General features: G+C 37.1%; 2 protein-coding genes and 1 pseudogene across 2 annotated transcripts; all 3 read left to right on the top strand.

The window, feature by feature from the left end:
• Positions 1–4,453: 4,453 nt before the first annotated feature.
• On the top strand, positions 4,454–11,011 carry LOC120015885 (annotated as a pseudogene).
• A 1,614-nt stretch (positions 11,012–12,625) lies between these two features.
• LOC120015887 (transcription factor MYBS3) lies at positions 12,626–15,348 on the top strand. The gene is made up of 3 exons (XM_038868378.1): positions 12,626–13,059; positions 13,939–14,147; positions 14,537–15,348. Exons 1-3 carry the CDS (start codon positions 12,786–12,788, stop codon positions 15,071–15,073), a joined length of 1,020 nt encoding a protein of 339 aa, XP_038724306.1. The 5' UTR covers positions 12,626–12,785; the 3' UTR covers positions 15,074–15,348.
• Positions 15,349–16,731: 1,383 nt separating this feature from the next.
• On the top strand, positions 16,732–17,749 carry LOC120015888 (ethylene-responsive transcription factor ERF039-like). The gene has a single exon (XM_038868380.1). It carries the CDS (start codon positions 16,822–16,824, stop codon positions 17,491–17,493), a length of 672 nt encoding a protein of 223 aa, XP_038724308.1. The 5' UTR covers positions 16,732–16,821; the 3' UTR covers positions 17,494–17,749.
• The last annotated feature ends 4,933 nt before the right edge of the window (positions 17,750–22,682 follow it).

Here is a 22,682-nt window from a genome sequence, read left to right as displayed (position 1 = left end):
CCATTTAATTCAAACTAAATCTAATTAATTATAATATCTGCCTCAAATTACCTAAATAATAAAAAAAATGTACAAAAAAATAAACAAAGGAAAATCTAGGGAAAAAGAGGCATGCGCGTGAATGAATATATGTGTGATACGTTTTCAGTGAGAGAGAGAGGTTTAATGGGGTTTTGATATATATGTGTGTGTATATAAAGAGAGAGGGGGACACATCACATCCATGTAAGGCAATGACCAAAGCAGAAAGTACTGGCCTCTCTCTCTCATCTCCTCTTCTCTGTCTCTTATTCATAGAATTCCGAATTATGTGTGCAATACATTGAAATCAGTGTTGTGTGTACCTAGTAAAAGTTGTGTGTATTTAGATGCACCCTTTAGGATATTGTGTGCTATGGGTCGTAATCGTACACGAATATACTATCCAAGAACTGTCCCTAATTTTTAGGCTAAAAAACGCATCATATCTGTGAGAGAAGTTGGAACTTCTCTTATCGCTTGCCAGATTTAGTCTTGACAATTGACCGTCCTCCATCCCTGGAGTTGATATTTTACTTTTTACATATGAATCGACACGAACCATGACCTAATATAATATTAAATTAACTACTGTTTACTGTGAAACAAAAAGTCAATAACTATTCATGCTTAGCTACCTAGAAAAACTTTTGAACAAACTAGGGTATCTGTTTAAGGAGACTAGTAAATTAAATAAAAATAGTTAAAAAAAAAAGAAATCTTGACCGTTCGTACACAACACGCGCGATTCAATGGTCCAAGTTGGATATGCTTTTTGATGATGATGGAAGCATCATTGGTGTGTTTTAATAGGTTGGGGGGAGAGGCGTGCTATGTGATGGAGACCGACAAGATGTCGGGTGATGATTGTGGTGTTCCCACGTGTTCCCTGTGAACAGCTTCTAATAATACCTCTCCTCCTGTTTCGCTACCCGACAAATTGTCATCACGCACTTCATCATCCCCTCTTCCCCTACGGGGCTTTATTTCGCATGTGATCCGCACGTGAACTAGGCCCCTTCCTTGGGCCTTCTTTCAATCCAGCCTATACGAGACTTGTGACCATGTGATTATCACGTGAATCGGACCCCGCCAACGGTCGTTTCAATCATGCCATCAGATCAGCGTACTGCGTGTACATCAACTTCATTGAGACCACAGTGCCCACCATTTATGCCAATACTCTCGAGCTAACATCAAACAATTTGCCTTGATTATGGTTTGAATATTTTCGGACAAGTTGAACGTAATAATTAGAGCAATTCAATGGTCATATTTTTTTGGGTAAACAAAAATCAACACTAGGTCCCATCTCTATTACATAAAAAGTCAAATCAAACGCGTTTCTCAATACAGTTATATCAACAAAACACATCTCTCAATATAGCCATATAATCAAAACACAAATTCCTATACATTTTTCCTTCCCACTCAACATGGAGGCCAACAAATTCTCATGCCCTCTATATTGTCCACAATAAAACAACACCAAAACACAATCTTCCAATACAACCACATCTCTCAGTACAGGTACATCAACAAAACACAAAACCCAATGCAACCACATCAGTAAAACACAAAACCCTATACATATTTATTGGTCCAGACAAAATAGCACAATTGCAAGTGCTCTTAGCATTGGAAGATTTACATATAAATCATAATTTTTGACTTTTTTTGGATGAAAAAAAAATGTCATGTCTAATTAACATCATATGTGACAATAGAGAGGACTAAGGAAACCTCACAAAGAAGAACTTCATAGAGACAAGCTAGAGAAGAGTCGAACTAACAAGTGAAACCAAAAAAACGAGAACATGAAAATCCAAACAATCACGTAATCCAAACCCAACAATTGTGCATGATCTGAACAAACAACCACGTAGAGTCAACCCAATGAGAGAATACCTCGCAGAGAATCTTCTAGCGTCAACCTTAGACGATTCAAAATCAAAACAAGAGGTCAAGAGAATCGTCATATCGCAACAAATCTCAATGATGAAATTAAACCAATATATGGGATAAGAAAATCTCAACGGATACACTCTCAATGCATAATTGACATTAGATGGATTATTGAGAAATACACTGACTTGAGCGTCGAAATCTCTTCGGATCATGAAGAGCCACCCAATATTATTTTTTTTTTGTGGATATCGAGTTTCGTCATTCACGTCACTCATTGACATCAAGTGTTGACATCTAAGGCCGTACAAATTATTGCATCGAGACTTTTTACTGAGGGATAATTATGAAACTTTTTAAGTTCATACGTAAGTGGGTCCTATATATATATTTATCATGAATGATTATTATTTCACATCCTACATGGATTTGAGATAAAATGGGAGTATGTTACTCGTTCTACAAACACAAGGAATATATGTGCCGTTTCTCGCTATACTTGTCCAGCCATTATAGCCGCTCATGTGGATCCCTACGTGGCTCACCAATCTCTATACAACACAAAGACAGCTAAGCACACGTGTAACAGCACGTGCACTCTTGGTCAAAATGATATTGTCCTTGCTGGATCCGGTCAATGGTCATACTTCCCCAAAAAGTCTCTTATTTTCCTTCACCAAAAGAAATTATTTGCCTCATCATTCATTCTTTTGATTACTACACTCATCCCCATCATTTGAACTAGTATATTTCTCATTCCAACACTTCCGTCTCACCTTCTTCCTACGGACAGCTTCCTAGCCGTCCGATGATGAATTTAAAGGAAACTGTCACCCGTTGATCATGTGATTCCCCCCACACGTGCACATGTGTAGACGACCTGTAAAAGCCAGCTCTGCTTTGCATAGATATTCGTTTGACGCATCGCTTGGGCCCCCACATGATCATGCCATGTGACCTGCTGAGCTGGTCACCATGTGATTAACTGGTTTTGCAAATCCCATGCTTTATAAAAAATCTGTATTTCGGTTAATCAAACGCAACTAAGTATATTAGTTCGTTGGGTCGCACGTGTATTACCTGTACGGTCTAGTTGTATGTCAATTGTGTTGATTTGAGAATCTTGATCATAGTTTTGTTGGCAATTATACCCAAAGTTTGATTGCTGAGTACACGTGGGGCAGAAGGGTATAATCGGAAATTCAAGAAGGAATGTACAACTTGGACGATTTTGCTTATGGAGCATGTTTGGTCGGTGGGATTTTGATAGAACATTTTGGGAATGTGCACATGACAGATTAATCATTTATAATTGTTAATTACTAGTTTACACACATTACCTAATATTTGTCATTACAATTTGATACGATGATCCCACTTTTTAACTACATTAGAGCCCACTTGTCTGTATAAATATATATATATAATCTGAGGAAGACCCACATCTAATGATGAATTAATTTGAATACTGGTTATGATGATTAGATTAGGGCAGCTAAGTAATGGGTTTGATGGAACACATGAGTGGCCAAGTGTGATTAAACAATTAGTTGAATGTCACCTATGAACTTGGAAGAATAAATTCCATTTGGGTATGAACGTGTCTACTTGCATTAATTATTTTATTAGGAGATAGAGTTTGATTATTATTGCTAAAAGGCGATTGATTTAAACACAAGCCATGAGTAGCAAGTGAATGACTAAGCTTCAGAGAAGAAACATGTGCACGTGCATTACAAGACCTTTACCCTACAAAGATGAAAGATGTTCAGTCTTCAGAAAGTTTAGAAAAGGAAAGAACACCATAATACACATGAAGGTTCATGCATGCAAGTATGTATGCCAAATTGTGTCAATGGAAAAGTCAATCTTTTTGCCAAAAAAGGTATTACTTTTGTGAGAAAGGACACTAACCAACCTTGTCAAATTGGGCTGTTGGGTTTCGAACCAGGAGAAAAAACAGACTTTTAGAACCCCCCCCAGCCCAACGGGGATCCCAACCGACAACCGTACTGCACAAATTCCTATGAAAAAGCCCGAAAATTATCAATTGGGCTTGGCTATCAAAGGCTCACTTTTTTCAAGTCGGTCTCAAAGCTGGTCATACAAAAGCCCAACTTACAGGCCCAGTACAACAGCCCAGTCCAATTCTTACACAAGGTACAGGGAGGCACCGAGCTTGACACAGCGTGAGAGACCCATGATCCGGAAATTGAAAGTCGAGATGAATTGGACACTCTGCATACTGGATCCATTCAAATGAAGCAGACTTTTTTTTTTCCCCCTATGGGGCCCATTATCATCTCTGGGTTAGGGTCAACAAATATGCGAAAGTTGCATTAACTATTGTATAAGACTATAAGCCAGTTGATTTTCTCTAAGTTTGTTGTTGGGCCTTCATCGGGCTTCTCAGGAAAATCTCATGGATGCTCTCAAGTTCAGGTAATTTGGGCAAGTGTATAGATAGTTGGAGGCCCAATTACTACATAAAGTTTAAAGCTCGGACCAACTATTCTCCGGAACCGAACGCTCGCATATGTCCTCAGCCCCTCACGATTTGTAAACGGAATTCCCAAATTTTCAAATTGAATTATCTCGCTCCATCTCTTGCTTTCATGTTACGCATTCACTCACATCTTGGTTTAATTTGAAGTTGCATTATTTGCTATTTCTTCAAAAGCTTCTTGCGAGAGATGGAGCGAAAGGGAATGAACGGTCCGATGTCTCCCCGGAGCTCCGCCGATTCAGGGGCCTATCCTAGATCTTTGTCGCCGCCGCCGACTACAGTAACCCCTCCGTACAGGTGCGCGACCTTTTTGCTCACAGTAACACCGCGATCTAAGACCCTAGTTGCTGCTTCTAGGGTTTTAGTACCAGTATTTATTTCCAAACACAGAACTAGTTGTTTTTGGGCTAAAGTTAGTGTTACGCTGGTGTTAGAATAATTTGAATGTATATATAGAGAATTTGAAGAATAAAATATAACTGCAATGAACGTTCTTGAAATTGCTTGCCAAGTAATGTTATTGTGGGTGGATTGAGCATAAGTTGATACTCTTTCAAACTGCTGCTAATTCGAATTGTAGGATGCACTGGAACACTTGGCATCTATTGATTTGATTGACCTCTGCAAGGAAGCAAAAGTTGAGCGCTGTAGGGCGGCTAGGGATTTGAGAAGCTGTGGGCGTGATGTAAAGCATGTGTTGAACTCATGTGGGCATGCCTCTTTGTGTGCGGAGTGCAGTCAGCGGTTTGATGTTTGCCCAATTTGTAGAATCCCAATACCAAAGACTGGTGATCAGCTTCGACTCCGACTTTACTATGAGTGCATACAGGCTGGACTCATTTCTAGGCAATTTGAGGAGAGGTTCCAAGAGCAAGGGGATGGGGAGAATGAATTAAATGCTGATGTTGAACGTCTCTATTCAATTTTTGATGTTGCTTTAGAGAATGGGTTGGCTTCTTTGATTTGCCACTGTATCCTTTTCTTTTTTTTTGCATACATTTCCCGTGATGAATTATTGAAGTGAACTGATTGGCTAGCACTAGGAGGCAATAATAGTCTTTTTTTTTTCATTTATAAATATCGGATGTTAAAGTTATCTTTAACGGGAGAAAACAGATGTTACAGATGTTTGCATGGATGAAAATGCCGTCTCTAGTGATCCTGTCATTGCGTTCTTGCTGGATGAAGTGGTTGTCAAGGATTGGTGCAAGCTGACATTCAGAAACATCATAAAGGAGCTCCAACAAATATGTATCCTTGAAACTTTTGAATCGTTTTGTTTAGGAAGCCTATTTGTACTTTTTCTTCCTGCATTTTTTTGCTTTATTTTTTTTCCTTAGTTTAAACATAATTTAATGTGCATTTACTTAACCATTCTCCATTAGATAACCTTGAAGTAGAGGAAATGAATTCTAGATTGAGTTCACTTATATTTTCTGTTCGTTTGGCTGGGATATCCAACATACTTGAAGTCCTTGGGGCTTCTTTCAAAAATTCTCTTTCAGCGAAGCTTGATGATTTGCAGCATCTCCATGAGAGCATATTAAAGACAAAGCAGGTTTGAATCTTTTCCATTTTTGAACAATCACGTAAACCCTTTATATAAGATAAATTTAAAGCAATCAGGTTCTATACTTGTAGTATAACACATGGATTTTTCAAAAAAAATCGTACTGGCGTAACATCAATCCTTATTTCAGCAATTGATCATTATTTATCATGAGAGTAATAAATAAAGTTATGTTATACTTAACTCTGCTAGGTTTTCTATGGGCCCTATATATTCATATGGACCATAATCATATTTTCTTCTTGCTGATTCTTGACCTTCAGCATATCGAGATTATGATGTGGTGTATAAGACATCATTTTTTGGAGAATGCGAGGTCTCATTATACTAACTTTGAATCATGGGAATCTCTTGTCCGTGAGAGGAAATCAGCTGCCATAAAGCGTTCATGGTATGATGCAGTAAATCATGATGAAGAGTCTAATAGAAGGGAAGGTTCCCTGTTCATTGAAGATGCTCTGGTGAATCTTGAGATAGACCAGGGTCATGTGCAGGAAATGGGAGAGGTACCAGGTCTTGCATCCCTGCAGAAAGATGGGGACTCTTTATTTTTGAGGTCTAAAATAGAGGGATTGTCAGGATGCTATCCTTTTGAAAATCTTAGAGGTGCTGTTGACATGCTTTTTCTACATGGGAGTTCTGATTTGGTGGTCGCAAAGCAAGCAATTGTATCCTTTTATGAATTTTATCCTTTTCATTTCCATTTTGGATTCTTAGTTTTGTTGGATCTTCGTTTGATTTCCTTAAATTTCTCTACAGTTTCTCTATTACCTCTTCGATCGACATTATACATTGCCAGATGAAGGATGGAGAGACATTGTTGATGACTTTGCCACCACATTTGGTGTTTCTAGGCATTCCTTACTCGAATCTTTTACATTTTATCTACTGGATGACCACACAGATAAAGCTCTGCAGGTAACTTCTGGGTGAGATTTAAGAGGCGTTGGGGTTTGAATCCATTTTGCACATTGGTTTTTGTTGATGCATTAGATTTAACTATAGTTCTGATAAAGCTTCATCCAGACTATTCTACCAGTTTTGAGGAATGATAATTCTGATTAGTTTGTATGAAGATTGAAATTCATTATTTAGGTGGTATGTAACTCCCAAAGTCATTGTTGGTTTATCTGTAATCAGGTTTTGGCATTCTGGATGGCTATCAAATCAACATCTTTGCTTGCCGACAGCAAGGGTTCAATGTTTTTACTTGTATAGGAAGGAGTTTCTTGCTTTATTATAATGGATCCTTGTGGCTTTGTTATTTGAAATTATAACATAGAAAATGGCTTTTACCATAAGCAGCATTAGCAGAAGTATGAAATATCTATTCATAATTAAGGAAAAAAGGAAGGATGAATTTAGTCTTGTTTCACTTTCTAACTCGTGTTTAAGAGTGTCATGTTCTCTAGCTCGAAGCTTTTCATATGTTTGGTATATTTTGACATCCTGATTTCACACCCCCTCGTGCTGTTTATCCCAATTCTCTCTTTTTTCTGCCAAAGAAAAATCCTGATTCGTAATCAGTATCTTCTTTTGCTTTAACCAAAAACTAGATTTTTTTGTTTAAATTTTGTTGAAGTAAAATGACTAGTTTTAATAGAACTGACCAAAATTTTACTAGAATAAATTACAATTTGTGAAGTTCAAATTATTTGAATTGAGTAATTTTTACTATTTTGAGGGAGGAATGGAGGCTAGGTTGCTAGTTCGGAAAATGTTGGCTGAATAATGATATTGTTGGTAAAAGTGTTGAAATATTTAAAATTTTCAGTAATATGCTTCTTGATGATTTTATGTGCATAATGGGTTGAGTCATAAATCTGTTACTTAGGAAGCTTGTGACATTCTTCTGGAGATATGTGGCTCAGCTACTACTCACCCTAAGATTGCACAAGTTCTGTTAGAGCGCCAAATGCCTGAGACTGCTCTCATGGTCTTGCGGTGGTCAGGGCGTGATGGTGGATCACAGCTGGTTACTCTGGATGAGGCTGTCACTGGTGTTCGGTTGAGGGTGGAATGTGGCCTTTTAACTGAAGCTTTTATGCATCAGAGAATGCTTTGCACCGAAGTTAGAGATATGAAGCTGAAGTATGCATCATCTGGCGACCCCTCCAATGAATTAAAAGATGGTAGCAGGAGCTGGTTAGAGTGGATGAACATATTGGTGGCTGAAATCTGTTGCCTCTGTATCCGAAGGAATTTGGTTGATCGAATCATAGAAATGCCTTGGAACTCTGAAGAGGAGAAATATCTTCATGAATGTTTGTTGAATCATGCTATTGATGATCCTTCAACTACGACAGGAAGTCTCCTTGTTGTGTATTATCTCCAGGTAACTACCAACTCCTACCATTCTATAGCCTCATCTCCTCGTGGAGATTCAACTGTTATGTAGGCAGATAATTGAGTAAACAATTGAATCATTGTTCTAGTTCTATTGTTGGTGATGGTTGTGCCTTATAATTCTTCAGAATCATCATCAAAGTTAATGGATCTAGTGGAAGACTGCCCTTTTGCTTTCTTTTTCTGGAATTTATCTACAGATGTGTATTATCTAAGACATGATCTTGAATCTTGTCTGCTGTTTTGAACTCACCATCTGATTTTAAGAGGCCTGTACCATTAGTATATCTTGTGTTTCATACCATTGTAATGGGATAACTCCAAGAGATCTTATACTCTTGTGAATGGTATGATTTGTTATTAGAAACTTCTTTGTTTTAATTCTTCAACGATTCAACCTTTTTCTTTTTTTTGCACCCCTACCCCCCCCCCCCCCCTCTGTCCATTTTTTGGGGGATGGGGAGATTCAAATCAGTGTCTATAAGGCAGCTTGGTGAGGTGGTTGTTGTATACTATGCTCTCTCTGAGCCTGATTTCAAAATTTGTTTTTCTTTGCGTTAAAGAAAAAAACTCTATTATCCTAATCCTTCCACTTCTCGTGATCCGAGAATAATTTAATATACTTCCATGAGCTTCTTGTTTTCTTTTTTTTTTAAAATAAGTTGGCAAAGTAGAAGAAAAAAAAGGGATGAAATCTGGATTTATTGACAAATTGCAAAGTTGCCTTTGTTCATCATTTCAGCGATACAGATATGCTCAGGCATGCCAAGTTGATCATAAACTTCAAAGTGTGGAGCAGGACTTCATCATCTCAAGGAATTCAGACACTGAGATAGTTTCCGGAATGAGATCAGTTAGCCACTGGAGAGCAGGGTTAGTTGTAAGTGCTCTCAGCTTGGTTACCACCTTTACTAGTTATTTTACCAAAAAAGAACTAAATAATATCATTGGATCCATATGAGTTTCTTGTGCAAGCCATGAGCTTTAAGGACAAGGAGATCCAAACTCCAAAGATTAGAATTTTGATATGCTTCGACCCTAAGCTCATTGTTGAAGCTTATAGGATGTTGAATTTCAAATGTTTAGAACTATGTTCAATTGGCTTAGCAAAAACACACACCTCTTTCCCAAACACCCAGTATCCATGGCCTTGAGCTAACTCTCACAAGCAAAGTACTTGGGGGTTAGGGCCTGTTTGGAGGATGTTTAATACCTAATCTATTTCTTGTAAGAGTGTTTGATTTCATGGTTGATGGAAGTTTTTTTTTCCCCTTACTAGTGTATGCCTGCATGCTTCTATGTAGTTCTATTTAGGAAAGGAAATGTATCTAAACAATCTCTTGCTAAATTAATTGGATGCTTTTCAACAGGATAAATGCATAAGGTTGTTGCCAGAAGTCCTGCGCAACAAGTGAAGACTGGCAGGTCACCCTGGGTCGATGTTGATTTTGGTCAAATACCTGTAACATCTGCTCTTTCTGAGCCTCGAGAACCAAAAGCAAGCAGTCCATTGATTCCATCATCAACCCATTCTTCTCTTATTCTACGAGGGGACCATACCACTTCATTGAAACCATCATCTTTTGCTAATCCAGTAAGACAACATTTGCCTGTCAACAACCCAAATGCCCTCCGCAGCTCTGGTTCTCCTTCAATTCTTCATGAAAGATTATTTGCTAATGCAGAAAGAGGTCTGGAGAATGAAGTTGGCATTAGCTATAATTTCAAAAACGATGAAATGTCGACCCCTGGTTTTCTACGGTTTGGTCCTTCAAATGTCATACCCTTCGTGGATATCAAGAGTTCTTCAGAGTAGCAAACTTCTTGACATGCAATCCGATAAACTTTCACCATCAATTGAAGAATCTGGGTCTCAAAGCAAATTCCAAAGTATCAGTACTCCCTATTCCCGAAGAGTTGTGGCGAATCCCGCGTCTACACCAAGCAGCAATAATGGCCTTCTAAAAGATTCTGCAAGATCCGTACACCCAAATGCATATTCTAAAAGGGTACAATTAGATAAAGATGATAGACGCTGGAATGTGGTCCCAGCAGATGAGGCAACAGATATTTCATGGAGGTGGGAACATGTCGTTTTCTTCTCCTCTTCATTGTTCTATTTCATTTTCTCATATGCTTCCTCGGTTATAATAAAGTTGAACAAATTGGTAGTTTCTCTCTTTTTTTTGGTCAAAAACCAAAAATTCTCAATGGTTGTGGTTATTTTCTTGAAATTAGCAATGGCGAGAAGGGATCTGTCGGCGAGGATAGGAATGCAAACGGTGGTCCAAGATGGAGATCTGATGAAACCAGTGATGAGGAGGTGGCGCAGAGTCTTGAGAGAGCTATTGGAGTAGGTTCTCGTACAACTCCAAGAAGCAGAACAAGAAGAAGGTTCACTCGAAGGTAAGGCTTGCAGTTATCCATTTTTTTACTTCGAAATTTTTGCAGTTATCCATTTTTTTTACAAGAAGAAGGTTCACACAACCCACAAGTAACTAATGACAGTAAGGAGGGAAACTTCAATGTGTAAGTGAGAGAGTCATTAACTTATAGGGTGTGATGGATGCGCTTCTAAAGTTGCCAATCGTATAAGCATACCTTATTTTCAATTATAGTTTTGTGCATGCAAGTCGCAACTAAGCTTTTGGCCTGTTAACTATTCCTGCCATCACATTTCACATTGATCAAATGCAGATTCAAAGTTGGATATATCAATTCATGAAGAACTGACCACATTTTTGTATTGTATGAAGTAATGCCGGAATCTGAGCATGTTTCATCAAGTTCATAATGTTCTAATTTATTGCATAGTCGATAGATGATTTATGGCCGTTTGTTATAGCTCTCTGGCTTCTAGACTTGAAAGGGCTCAGCTCGATTGGTGCATTATACTCTCCTCTTTCACAACTTCTCATTTTCTAGAGCTTTTAGGTATCAAGTAATACTTTTAATATGAATTATTATTTAACAGCCTGGAGTGGCCCATTTGGCCAATCTGTTGGCTGATACGTGCATGCTAAATTTCTTCACAGCCCCGGTAGAGACCATGGACCCGCCAAACAAGCTTAAACTTCTAATGCGTAGTTCTTCAAGACATTTGAGTAAGTAAATTAACCGACCAAATCGATTTCTTTTAATAAAAAAATGGAGTTTGGGGGTATGACTTGCGGCCAACAAAAAATCAACGTGTAGACTCGTGAGAAGGTCAAAAAAAAGAGACGAAAGACGAAAGAAAATACGAAGTTGGTAAAGCAAGGGGGGCCAGAGACGCAAGTCGAGGAAGACACCTGTTGACTTGTCAACCCCCCCCCAAAACTTTTTATGGGTTTAGGACATTTTAGGAGGAACATTTCACTAAGCAATGGTTGCTTTCAGATGAATCAGGACCATCCAATTTAATGTCTCAAACGATGCTGGCCGTACCAAGTGTTTGGGATGATAACGTGGTCCCTACTGTCGAATGTCTCAAAAAGGACCGCATAGTAATTGATGGATTAAAAAGTTTGGGGGCAGAGATAAAATGTGTGTGGCATTAGATAAGGTTTTGTAAGCTTCCTTATTATTAGTACGATAAGGTATCTTGTAAGCAATTTATATACAAAAAATGCGGATGTGTCCACGTGAGGTGAAGTACCCCTGTAATACATTTGGATTTAGACCAAGATTATGTTATGTTTGTAAAGACAACTCTCAACCCTACACGTGTCCTACTGATTTATATACCATGCCTTTTGCCTCTCTTATTTTTATTTTTTTTTTGCATAAAAAGAATATAGATGATGGTTTTATAAAATTATTTGATGGTACTTTATTGGTAAATTATATGATGACAAAATTTGAAATATAAATTCAAATATCATGACTAAATTTGTAATCGGATATGCTTATAATAATATTTCCATTTCTATAATATTATTTAGTAAATTAAGCATAATCTAGAATCTTTTCAATTACTTACCTTGTATTGACATTGTTAATTACTTAAAAAGTTCTTCTTCTTTTTTTTTTGCTGGTTCAAAAATATAAAAATCTTGTCCATTGATAGAAATAGAAGATAAGGCATCTTTAAATAAAAATACTAATCCTTTTAGAGGGTAGGCCCCCCACCTCGCATTTGACGGTGGTGGATAAATTATGACAAGATCACGATGATCTCGATCAGATCAACGGCTAGAAATCGTAACTAATATTTGCTTATATTACACACAAAAACAACTAATAAATTATTATTATCCATAAAACGTAATTTTGGGTCTTTATAACGTTTGATATCTATTTGATCGCTCTCCTCTTCTCGCTCTCTCTTGTACATCTGAAGAAACTGAGGAGCAGAGACCAGCGGAGACACTTTCGGGTCACTTGATCCGGGTCGGATAAAGTTCGAAACTTTAACTGTATCTGACGAGGAGAATCCGAATATTCTTCTATTCGGTTGATATGACGCGGCGGTGTTCGCATTGCAGCCACAACGGGCACAACTCGCGGACATGCCCGAACCGCGGGGTCAAGCTCTTCGGGGTCCGGCTCACCGACAAGTCGATTCGGAAGAGTGCTAGCATGGGCAATCTCAGCCACTATACCGGGTCAACAAATTCGCTCGCTAATGGATCCAATTCTCCTAGCGAGACCCCTGATCACGGCTCTGCCGCCGCTGGATATACGTCTGAGGATTTCGTTCCCGGGTCTTCAACGAGCCGTGAAAGGAAAAAAGGTTCGGTGATTTGTTTCTGGTGTATTGTCGTTTGTGGTGTTTCGTTTGAATTTGAAAGTTGTTTGATTGTTTCGATGATCATTGATTTGGTGTATTGTCGCATCTGAATATACATGATTTACGTTGAAATACGTGTTGGAAATTTGGCCTTCTCAGTTTTTTTGAGCAATAATGGCTGCTTCAATATGGGTAAGGAAGCCTGTGTGTTCCCTATGGGTTGCTACTCCTTTGGTAGTTCGAGCCCTAATAACAACTTTAATATTGTTTTCGTACTTGGTGCCTTAATAACAGCTCCTTATAGCATTAAGAAAAAAGCTTTGCTAGTTCACTGAGGGGCTGTTTCAGGTATCTAGTTGTATATAGGAATTATAGTTGGTTGCTGTTGTTAATTGCTTATTTTGGTCTAATAACTGTTGTTTTTTGTGGCTGAGTTGATATGAGATTGAGAAAAAGATGTTTAATGTTTGTTTGGCTCTGAAAACAAATGAACATAGCTGGTAGACAAATATTATCAGCACAGGCTCTTATGGAATGTAAGAGTTTCCAAGGTCTGAAAGCAGTCCTCAAAGCACCTTTCATTATGGCCTGTGAAAAGTTATGGCACCTCAAGCAGTCCTCAAATTATGCAGAATAATTTGTTCTCATGGTATATTGTCATCCTGTAGGAAGTGAAAAAAGAAAAAGAAAAAAAAGAGAACATAAACAGGATTATGTACATGAGAAAGATAGCTGATAGACAATGTTGCAATGTCATCGCTGACTTGGTGTTGAAATTGAGGTTTATTTGTAATTAGGAGTTGGTCGATTTAATGATTGCTAAGCTCTAATTCTCCGTTGCTTGCAATTCTGTTGCTTTGTGGGCTCTAAAATGTTGTGCAGGTGTTCCATGGACGGAAGAGGAGCATAGGATGTTTCTACTTGGGCTCCAGAATCTTGGGAAAGGCGATTGGCGTGGAATTGCTCGCAATTATGTCATGTCAAGGACACCTACTCAAGTGGCCAGCCATGCTCAGAAATATTTCATCAGGCAAACTAATGTGTCTAGGAGGAAAAGACGTTCTAGCCTGTTTGATATTGTGGCAGATGAAGTAAGCACCCAGACCCTTCTTGCATTCTGTACTTGTATGGATATGCCATACATGAGTGCACTCCTCTCTCTCTCTCTTGCTGCATCTCATGCATTTGGTACGCCGCATAAGCTTTTCTCCTTTCCAATGGGAGAAATTTTCGGTTTCCCAATTAATTGAAATGAATTACTGGCACTGAAGTTCATGCAGTGTAGACATGCCTATTTCTCCATGGCTTTTCTCTATTTATTAATATCTGGTTCACCCTAATCGTCATTTACTGTCAATTTGAGCAATTTCTTGCCTCACTTTAAGATCTACAACTATGTTGTGGAGTGTTTTTTATCCATTGTTGGTATTCCACAGTCAGGTACTGATCCTTATCCTCTCTTTCCATCGCAATTTTGCAGTCAGTCGACACTCCGATGGTGTCTGAGGAATTTTACTCTGTCAACCATCCCCTGGCTGAAGGACAAAATGAAAACCCTTTGCCTCCAGTTGCTGCTGCTGCTCCTGCTCCTCCCTTGGATGACGATTGTGAGTCAATGCATTCTACCAATTCCAATGACAATGATCAGGAACCTGCTATTCCAAAACCAGAAGGCTCACAACCTACTTACCCTGTGATATATCCTGCTTATTTCTACCCATTCTTCCCATATTCGGTTCCATTGTGGCCAGGTTTCAGTGCTGAGGCTCCTCCTAAGGAGGAGACACATGAGGTGCTGAAGCCAACAGCAGTTCACTCAAAGAGCCCAATCAATGTTGATGAGCTGGTTGGCATGTCGAAACTTAGTCTAGGTGAATCTATCGGTAATGCTCGACCATCCTCTTTATCACTAAAACTGGATGAAGGGTCCTCTAGGCAGTCAGCTTTCCATGCAAATCCGGCCTCAAATACTTCAGACATAAATTCGAGCAGCAGCAGCCCAATCCATGCAGTTTGAAAGGCTGCTTCTGCTGAGATTAGTAATACAACTTAGGTCAGTACTTGTGAGAGCTCTCTACAGGGAGCTGTTTATATGATAGACTAGCATGTGCAGGTGCAGGTGCAAGGTCTTGGTTAGAAGCCATATATTTGTTTGTGTAATCATCTTAATAAAGAGCAAGGTCCTTCTTCTGATTTATTTTAAGATTTAGAAGAATCTTTAAATTTTGTGTTTTCTTTGATTAACATTATTTGCATTCCAAAAATAACTAAGTACACCTCATTTTTATTGCACCCTAGTTAAAAATATAGCATTCCGTAATACATCATATTTTTAGTTTTTTCAAAAAACCACTACCGTACCCCAATCTCAAATCCTAAATCTGCAACTACTCAACCATGGTTGCCATGACAACATCACCATCACCACAATCTACTTCAACAACAAGATACATACGAAGCCCAGAATAACCCACCTATCCACCACTTCCACTGTCGCAAAAAACACCTCTATCTTCCTCTTCCAACCACCTCTCAAACAGTCAGGGCATCTTGGTTGATCCCTTTTCTCACAATCTTGATAAGGGAGCCTTTTGTAACTCTCCATTGAAATCGATGGTGATGGAGATTTTATTCTAAAAGAGAAGAAGGATGAGGAGTTGGGGTTGTTGGCGTGGGAGAGGAAAGAGAGTGAACAGAGAAGGCCAAGGTCGGCCGTTCAAACAGCTACAATGGTGGGTTTTCGTAGACGAAGGTGAACGGAGAAGGTGAAGAAGGCTGGAGGATGAAGATGGTGGAGTTGAAGAAGTTGATTTGAGGTTGAAAAATGTATGGACAAACGAGATGCTATAAGATTTAATTTTTTGACGAAAAAATAGGATGCTCTTAGTATCTCGTGGGGTGTAAATAGTCTACTCATTTTCTTTTGAAAGTTTTTAAAGATCCTTTTGGAATGGGAATCTCAATCTCTAACAAATTTTTTTGTCTTTTCTACCATATTCGTATTGTCCAAATTATCAAGGTTTAGATATTATTATATTGGCAATGCAACTTGTCCATATTGTATACACAGTAACCTTACCCGATGTGGCTCGACCCACTAGTTCTCGTATGGAAGAACCTAAACTATTATATATATATATATATATATGACCAATGCAAAGGAGTTTGATTGAGTCAATGAGCCGTCCAACACATAACCTGCAAACACGTCCAACCCTCAAAATGTACGTGTGAGCCACCGGTTGAACATACTATCATTATCGCTTGAACAATTACACGTCCAACCCTCAAAATGTACGTGTGAGCCACCGGTTGAGCATACGATCATTATCGCTTGAACAATTACACATCCAACCCGTATTCGCAACGACTGAATTGCTTAGACAATCAACAAATTTTCAATACTAGACACCCAAAAAAAAAAATACTATAACTGGTAAATCAGATGCCAAAATCGTTATAGCAAATAATAGTGCACATGTAAAATGAAATAAAAAAAATCATTAATCATTATTCATTCACACTAGAATGCTCCTCCTCGGGCCCAGTAACAAGACACATTGAGAGATAATACCAAAGCCAAAAAAAATTGCACCACTTGTTAACACACCATAGCTCCACATCTTTTGGTCCTTTCTGGTCTGCCCCACACACCCAGTCCCACCCCTTACTGCACATCTTTTGTCTTTTCACTTATGATACATGAAAGGTGAACTATAAGGGCACTCACCCCATCCTCTGTCTCAACTCTCCCCAGTCCCCGCCATGGAAAAAAATACTCGTATCAATTTCTCTCCAGTCCATTGTGCTTCCAATTTAGCAGAATCCGAGGATCAGAAGAAGAGAAAAGCAGAGGGGGAAATGGAGGACGGCGAAAATGGTAGGAAGCATCCGACGTATCGGGGAGTCCGGAGACGTCAGTGGGGGAAATGGGTGTCTGAGATTAGAGAACCAAGGAAGATATCAAGAATATGGCTCGGAACATTTCCTACCGCTGAAATGGCAGCTCGAGCTCACGACGTGGCGGCTCTGGCTATCAAAGGTCGCTCGGCTTTCCTCAATTTCCCCGAACTGGCTCCCGAGCTTCCTCGTCCGGCTTCCGCTTCCAGGAAAGATATCCAAGCCGCCGCCGCCAAAGCCGCCGCCATGAATTTCAAGATAAGCAATAATGAATCCGAAACCGAAGCTGATCAAGGCGACCTGATCACTGCTCTTCACTCCCCTGCTTCTACTACTTCTTCTGATCATGACACACAAGAATTGTTAAGCTCATCATCACCATCAGCGAAAAATGACGATGCATTTATCGACTTACCGGATCTTTTTAGTGATCAAATTAACGCCTTTCGGGGTTCACAGTCATTGAAATTATCAGAAGTCGAGTCGGATTGTGCAGAATTTCAGTACCAGGAGCCTATTTTGTGGGAGTGCTATTAGAAATTGTTTATACTTTCTTTTCTGTATTTTTTGATAAAAATATCAAGCGAGTCGGTGTGGGTTTTGATTCGGTAATGTTGTTATCGACAAGGGTGGTGCGTGGTTACCCTTTCTCACCCCAACATGCTCCTTGTTTAGGTAACATGGGTGTCTCTAGTCTCCACCCACCCTTCATGGTGATAAAGACATAATGTATATATATATGTTTTATGTATATTTGTATATACAACAATAAAAATGTTAGAATCAATGTATATGATTCAGCATCTATGTAAGTATCAATGTTTAATCGTGAGCATATATACATTTGATTCTATTGCAATCAATGCATCGTGTGGTGATTCGATTTGAACCCTTCATTCCTTCATTCGAGTCAAGTGCATTCTACATATTCGAAAGAGTACAAGATATTTTATTGGTGTGTCTTACAAGTATATTGGAGGGCTACTTATATTTATGAGTATCATTGTATTTTGGGAGATTGATACTCAAGAGATCCAAAACACCCGTGTGGAGGGCAAATTCTGTCTTAAAGACATAATATTAAACACTAATTTTGATCTTACATTGCGTTTTAATCAAATTCACGTGAGGTGATATTAATTTTGTTCACTAAATATATTCATTTTTTTTTAAATTTTCTATTTATCTTATTGAATTACAATAATATTATTATATAGTATTTTCCCTACAGCTTAATCGGGCTAGTTGGTTCTTAATTATTGAAAAACTAGCCCCGCTAAACCTAATTAGATTAATTTGTTCACTGATTACCGACAATTACAATGTGTCTACATCAGCCAAAGCACCTTTGAAAATTTAAGTAGAGCGTAGTAGTCAATGGATATCACTATCTTTTCACTGTCCATTTTTCTATCGTGTCCTATCCTCTCCTATAGTCCTATGTCGATATATACAATTGTGTCACTCGTAGCCAATTGAAGCGAGACTAATACATAAACATGTCTTATCAAACCTGTCCCAACCTTATTAAAATGGCCGCTGCACCACCTAAAAGTCAAGTTTACAGCTCAAACATACTAATGGATCTGTTTGATTGAGCTTATATATTTGTTGTCAAAATAAATTAATTTGTAAGTTACGAAAAAATAAGTTAAAGTAAAATAAATTGTGGCTAAACTTATAACTGATACTAGCTTATAAGTTATGGGGGTTAATATCACTTTTACATATCTAAAGATAATTAATGTTTCAATTTGTACATCATTATTTAAAATGTTTCAATTTGATCATCCAATAATAAAATTATTTCTCGGGTAGATTTTCTTACTTTGAGGCAGTCAAACTGCACACATGTGGTACGCTGATTGACCAAATATTGATTGTCATATGTGCAGTTTAACTGTCCCAAAGTGAAAAAATCTGCCCGAGAAATAATTTTATCATTTGGGTGATTAAATTGAAACATTTTAAATAACGGTGTGCAAATTGAAACACTGACTATCTTTCGATGTGTAAAAGTGGTATTAACCCTAAGTTATGAAAAAATGTATTTAAATTAGTTTAAAAGATAAGATAAAAAAGCTTACAATATTATATATAATATTATCTTAACAAAAAAATGAAAAAAAAAAGAAACAAATATAAGTTTTAAAATAAACTTCAACTTGAAACTTATTTTCTTGAAGCGAGCTTATAAGTTACCTTATTTGAGGTGTTTGGTAAAATCTAAGCCTCAGTTTATAATAAGCTTTGTCAAACAGACACAATTATTTTAAAGTCATCAATCTTTCTTATCCTATAATTAATGGCTAGTAAGGACTAGGGCTGTTACTGGTATGGTAAATTATCCATTGGTATACCATTACCGATCAATTGGTTACCGAAAATAGCAGAAGATTGGTATACCGTTACCAATTGTTCGGTACGGTAAATTTACTGATGATTTCGGTAACGGTAACGGTAAGCAAAGTTCAAAACCGGTAAATTTCCCGATTACCGACATATATATTAAATATATATTAATATTATTTTTAGTTTTAGTTTTATTTAATTATGACCATTAGATTGATCTAATTTAATCTAGACCATTGATTATTTTTAGGGTTATCATTTATATATCACTCGTAGCAATTTCATTAACTTTAAAGCAGCATTTGCTACATAACAAAATGCTTTGTTGGTATTGATTACATGCTTTTATTCTCCATTTTCATTATGGTCTTTTATCTTTATTTATCTTGTTTCTTCGAGCTTTCATGCTATGGAGTTTAAAACACTTCGGATACTAAAAATATTAGAAATTAATGAAATGAAAGATTTTCCGTTATAGATTGTTGGAATAATGTTATGTGAATTCTCCTTTCTTGTTTTCTCCGATTGATAGGTATTTTCTCTTATTCACATGTAGCACAATGATCCTTCTCATTAATCTATCATTTTTATTATTGGTATTGTAGGCAAGATGAAAGTGTTGTAGTTTCATATAATGACTATTATGCACAATGCTACTTGATGCATTTTTTTTCTTTCTCTTTTTTAAATAAGTTTAAGAATTGGTAAATTTACCAATTACCGACTTACCATTACCGATAGATCGGTATACCGACCATCGGTATACCGACTTTTCCGGTAACGGTAACGGTAACATTTTTTGAGTTACCGAAAGAATTGGTATGGTAACGGTATTCCGTGTTTGGTAACGGTAACCGTACCAATAACAGCCCTAGTAAGGACCATAATCGGATTAGGATAATAATCGTACTGGACAGCTATATATAATTTTCCTCAGCAAAATATCTTTAATGTTCTGGACCATATATGCATGCACCTGCAGGGCGGCTGGGCGTGTAATTGGTTTAATGTTGGGAGTCATTGCTGTCCACTTCAACTTTTCTAATTTCTTATATAAAACAAAAGAGAGAGCTCATTTTTTATTCTGAAATTGACCACTAATGGATCCTAAGGACAAAGTTATCAAATTAGCTTAATTGGACGAATTAATAATCAATTGATATATGTTTTGGATTAATACGACTACATGAACAAATTGTGATGGAGGAGGAAATGACTTGACGGCATCTTCTTGAAAATTTTGGCTTAGTTAATTAATTAATTAATTAAAAGATTTTAAAATTTATTTATTAATATGTGGGATATTTAATCACAATTTTTTAAATTTATTAAAAAACAATGACAATTAAAAAGAAGGATAAATAATTGATGTGTGTCTAGCTGGTGCCTAGTATGCATAAACTTTTTCACTTTTGTCCTTTAGTTGGTTTACCTTTTCTTTTTGCAAACAAGGGAATTATTGCCTTTTTTATTTTTGTAAATTCTTTGAGCATTACTAAATTCCCTTATATTAATATATGCCCCTTTTTAAATGTAAAATAATAATCGATGAGTGTTAATATATATAGCGAGACAAATTTATGTTTTAAGTTGAATAATCCATTCATTCTTAATCACCTAGATATATTATTTGAAATATCTAGGTGATATATTATTTGCAAACAGGGGAATTATTTATTTTTTTTTGAAGAGGAAAAGCAATTATATTAACTTAAACTAGGAATAGAGACTTGAACCATTGGTTGGATGGCTAGAATGGTTTGTTTATATGTTATGTTCCAAGTTCAACTCCCCCTCGTCCTTGTCTTCTAACAACATCAATCATATCGATCTCAATATTTTATGTCTCAACTGTCTCAAATACCGAGATGAGCGCATACAATTTTATATGAATCATGTGAGGCCCGTGAGGGCCATGATCTCACGTGATCATGTATGTCGATCTCAAACATTTGTGATATAAAAGAAAAAAGAAGAATATTGCTTGATTGCATGGAACACGTGGAGATGCATAACAGCATAAGAGCGAAAAGAGATCATGTCCCAATATTTGTAAGGGAATGATTATTATTGTTTTTTCTTTTTTTGAAATATTATTATTATTGTTATTGTTTTGTTGGACTCTAGCTAAAATATTAATGATTTTTATATTGTATGCTTTTGATGCATGAAGCTCCTAATTACAAGGGTTCGCGTCATGACCATGGACTTGGTTAGTTGGCTTAAGAAATAATTATCTATCTTTTTCATTACGTGCGTGTGACTATTTGGTAACTCCAAATTATTATCATTGCATTACAAATAATTGCCACCATTATGCACCACCTGTCCATGGGTTGTCCTCCCTACTTTATCATAATTTGATTTTTATGCTTTAGATCTTGAGCCCACTTAATTTGTCAAAACATATTTGTACTCATCCTTAATGATATGGCCAATATTGCTAGAATCTTGTACTAAAGACTTGCCTCTTGAGTCTTGATGAAGAGATTATGAGTTCGAACTCTGAACCCTTTTTTCCCGACTTCCATACTCGAAGAAGTCTCTCTCTTTGTTTCTTATTTTAATTATAAGAGAAGGGGATGGAGAGGTTTGAACTCGAGACTTTTATGAGATATCACACACATAAGTGTCATATGAGTTATTAGTGGTTCTCATCTCATATTCAATTTTGAGTTTCTTCTTTTAGAAAAGTAATTTCTTGATATGGACAAGATGCGTGAAGGTTTTGATTGAGAGCTTCAAAAGGGAAATGAGGTCACTTTCGAAACGCAATAGTTGGGTCATGGTATATTTTTGAAAAAGTTAAAAATAAAATACTTGAATATAAACATGTCTCCTTAATCATTAACATATAAACATGATCATCACATTCTATTTGCTAAAGCATATATATCAACCTTTCTCAAAGTGGAAAGGAGAGGTTTCAAGTCAAAAAAGTAAAGAGCATATAAGAGCTAGTTGAAGCTAAACGACTATGATTTGTTGCGCTATATATAGAGTTCGCTCCAAGAAATATTGTCATTTCTATCATCATACATCAATCTCACGTACCTCTTATCCATTTTTATTGCAACTTTCTATTCTCATACGTCAATCTCACGTACCTCTCACGTACCTCTTATCTATTTTTATTGCAACTCGCCTGAGGTGGATCATTAAGAAAGAGGATCAAGTTGACTCTTGCAAACATTTTAATGCACTATTTTTCCTTAAACCATTTGAGCCAATATTTCATGTAGTATTTTTGGTTGAAAAATCAATTTGATTTATTTCGTATTTTTCGCTCAAAACTATGAGACTTGAGGAGTGATGGAAGAGAATTAAAAAAAAGGATAAAAAATAAATTTAATAAATTTAAATGAAATAGAAGA

Source organism: Tripterygium wilfordii, chromosome 15 (assembly GCF_013401445.1).
Source record: "Tripterygium wilfordii isolate XIE 37 chromosome 15, ASM1340144v1, whole genome shotgun sequence".
In the NCBI taxonomy this organism is placed as follows: domain Eukaryota; kingdom Viridiplantae; phylum Streptophyta; class Magnoliopsida; order Celastrales; family Celastraceae; genus Tripterygium; species Tripterygium wilfordii.
The sequence above is the reverse complement of the archived record's forward strand: the minus strand, read 5'-3'. Positions and strand labels throughout refer to the sequence as shown.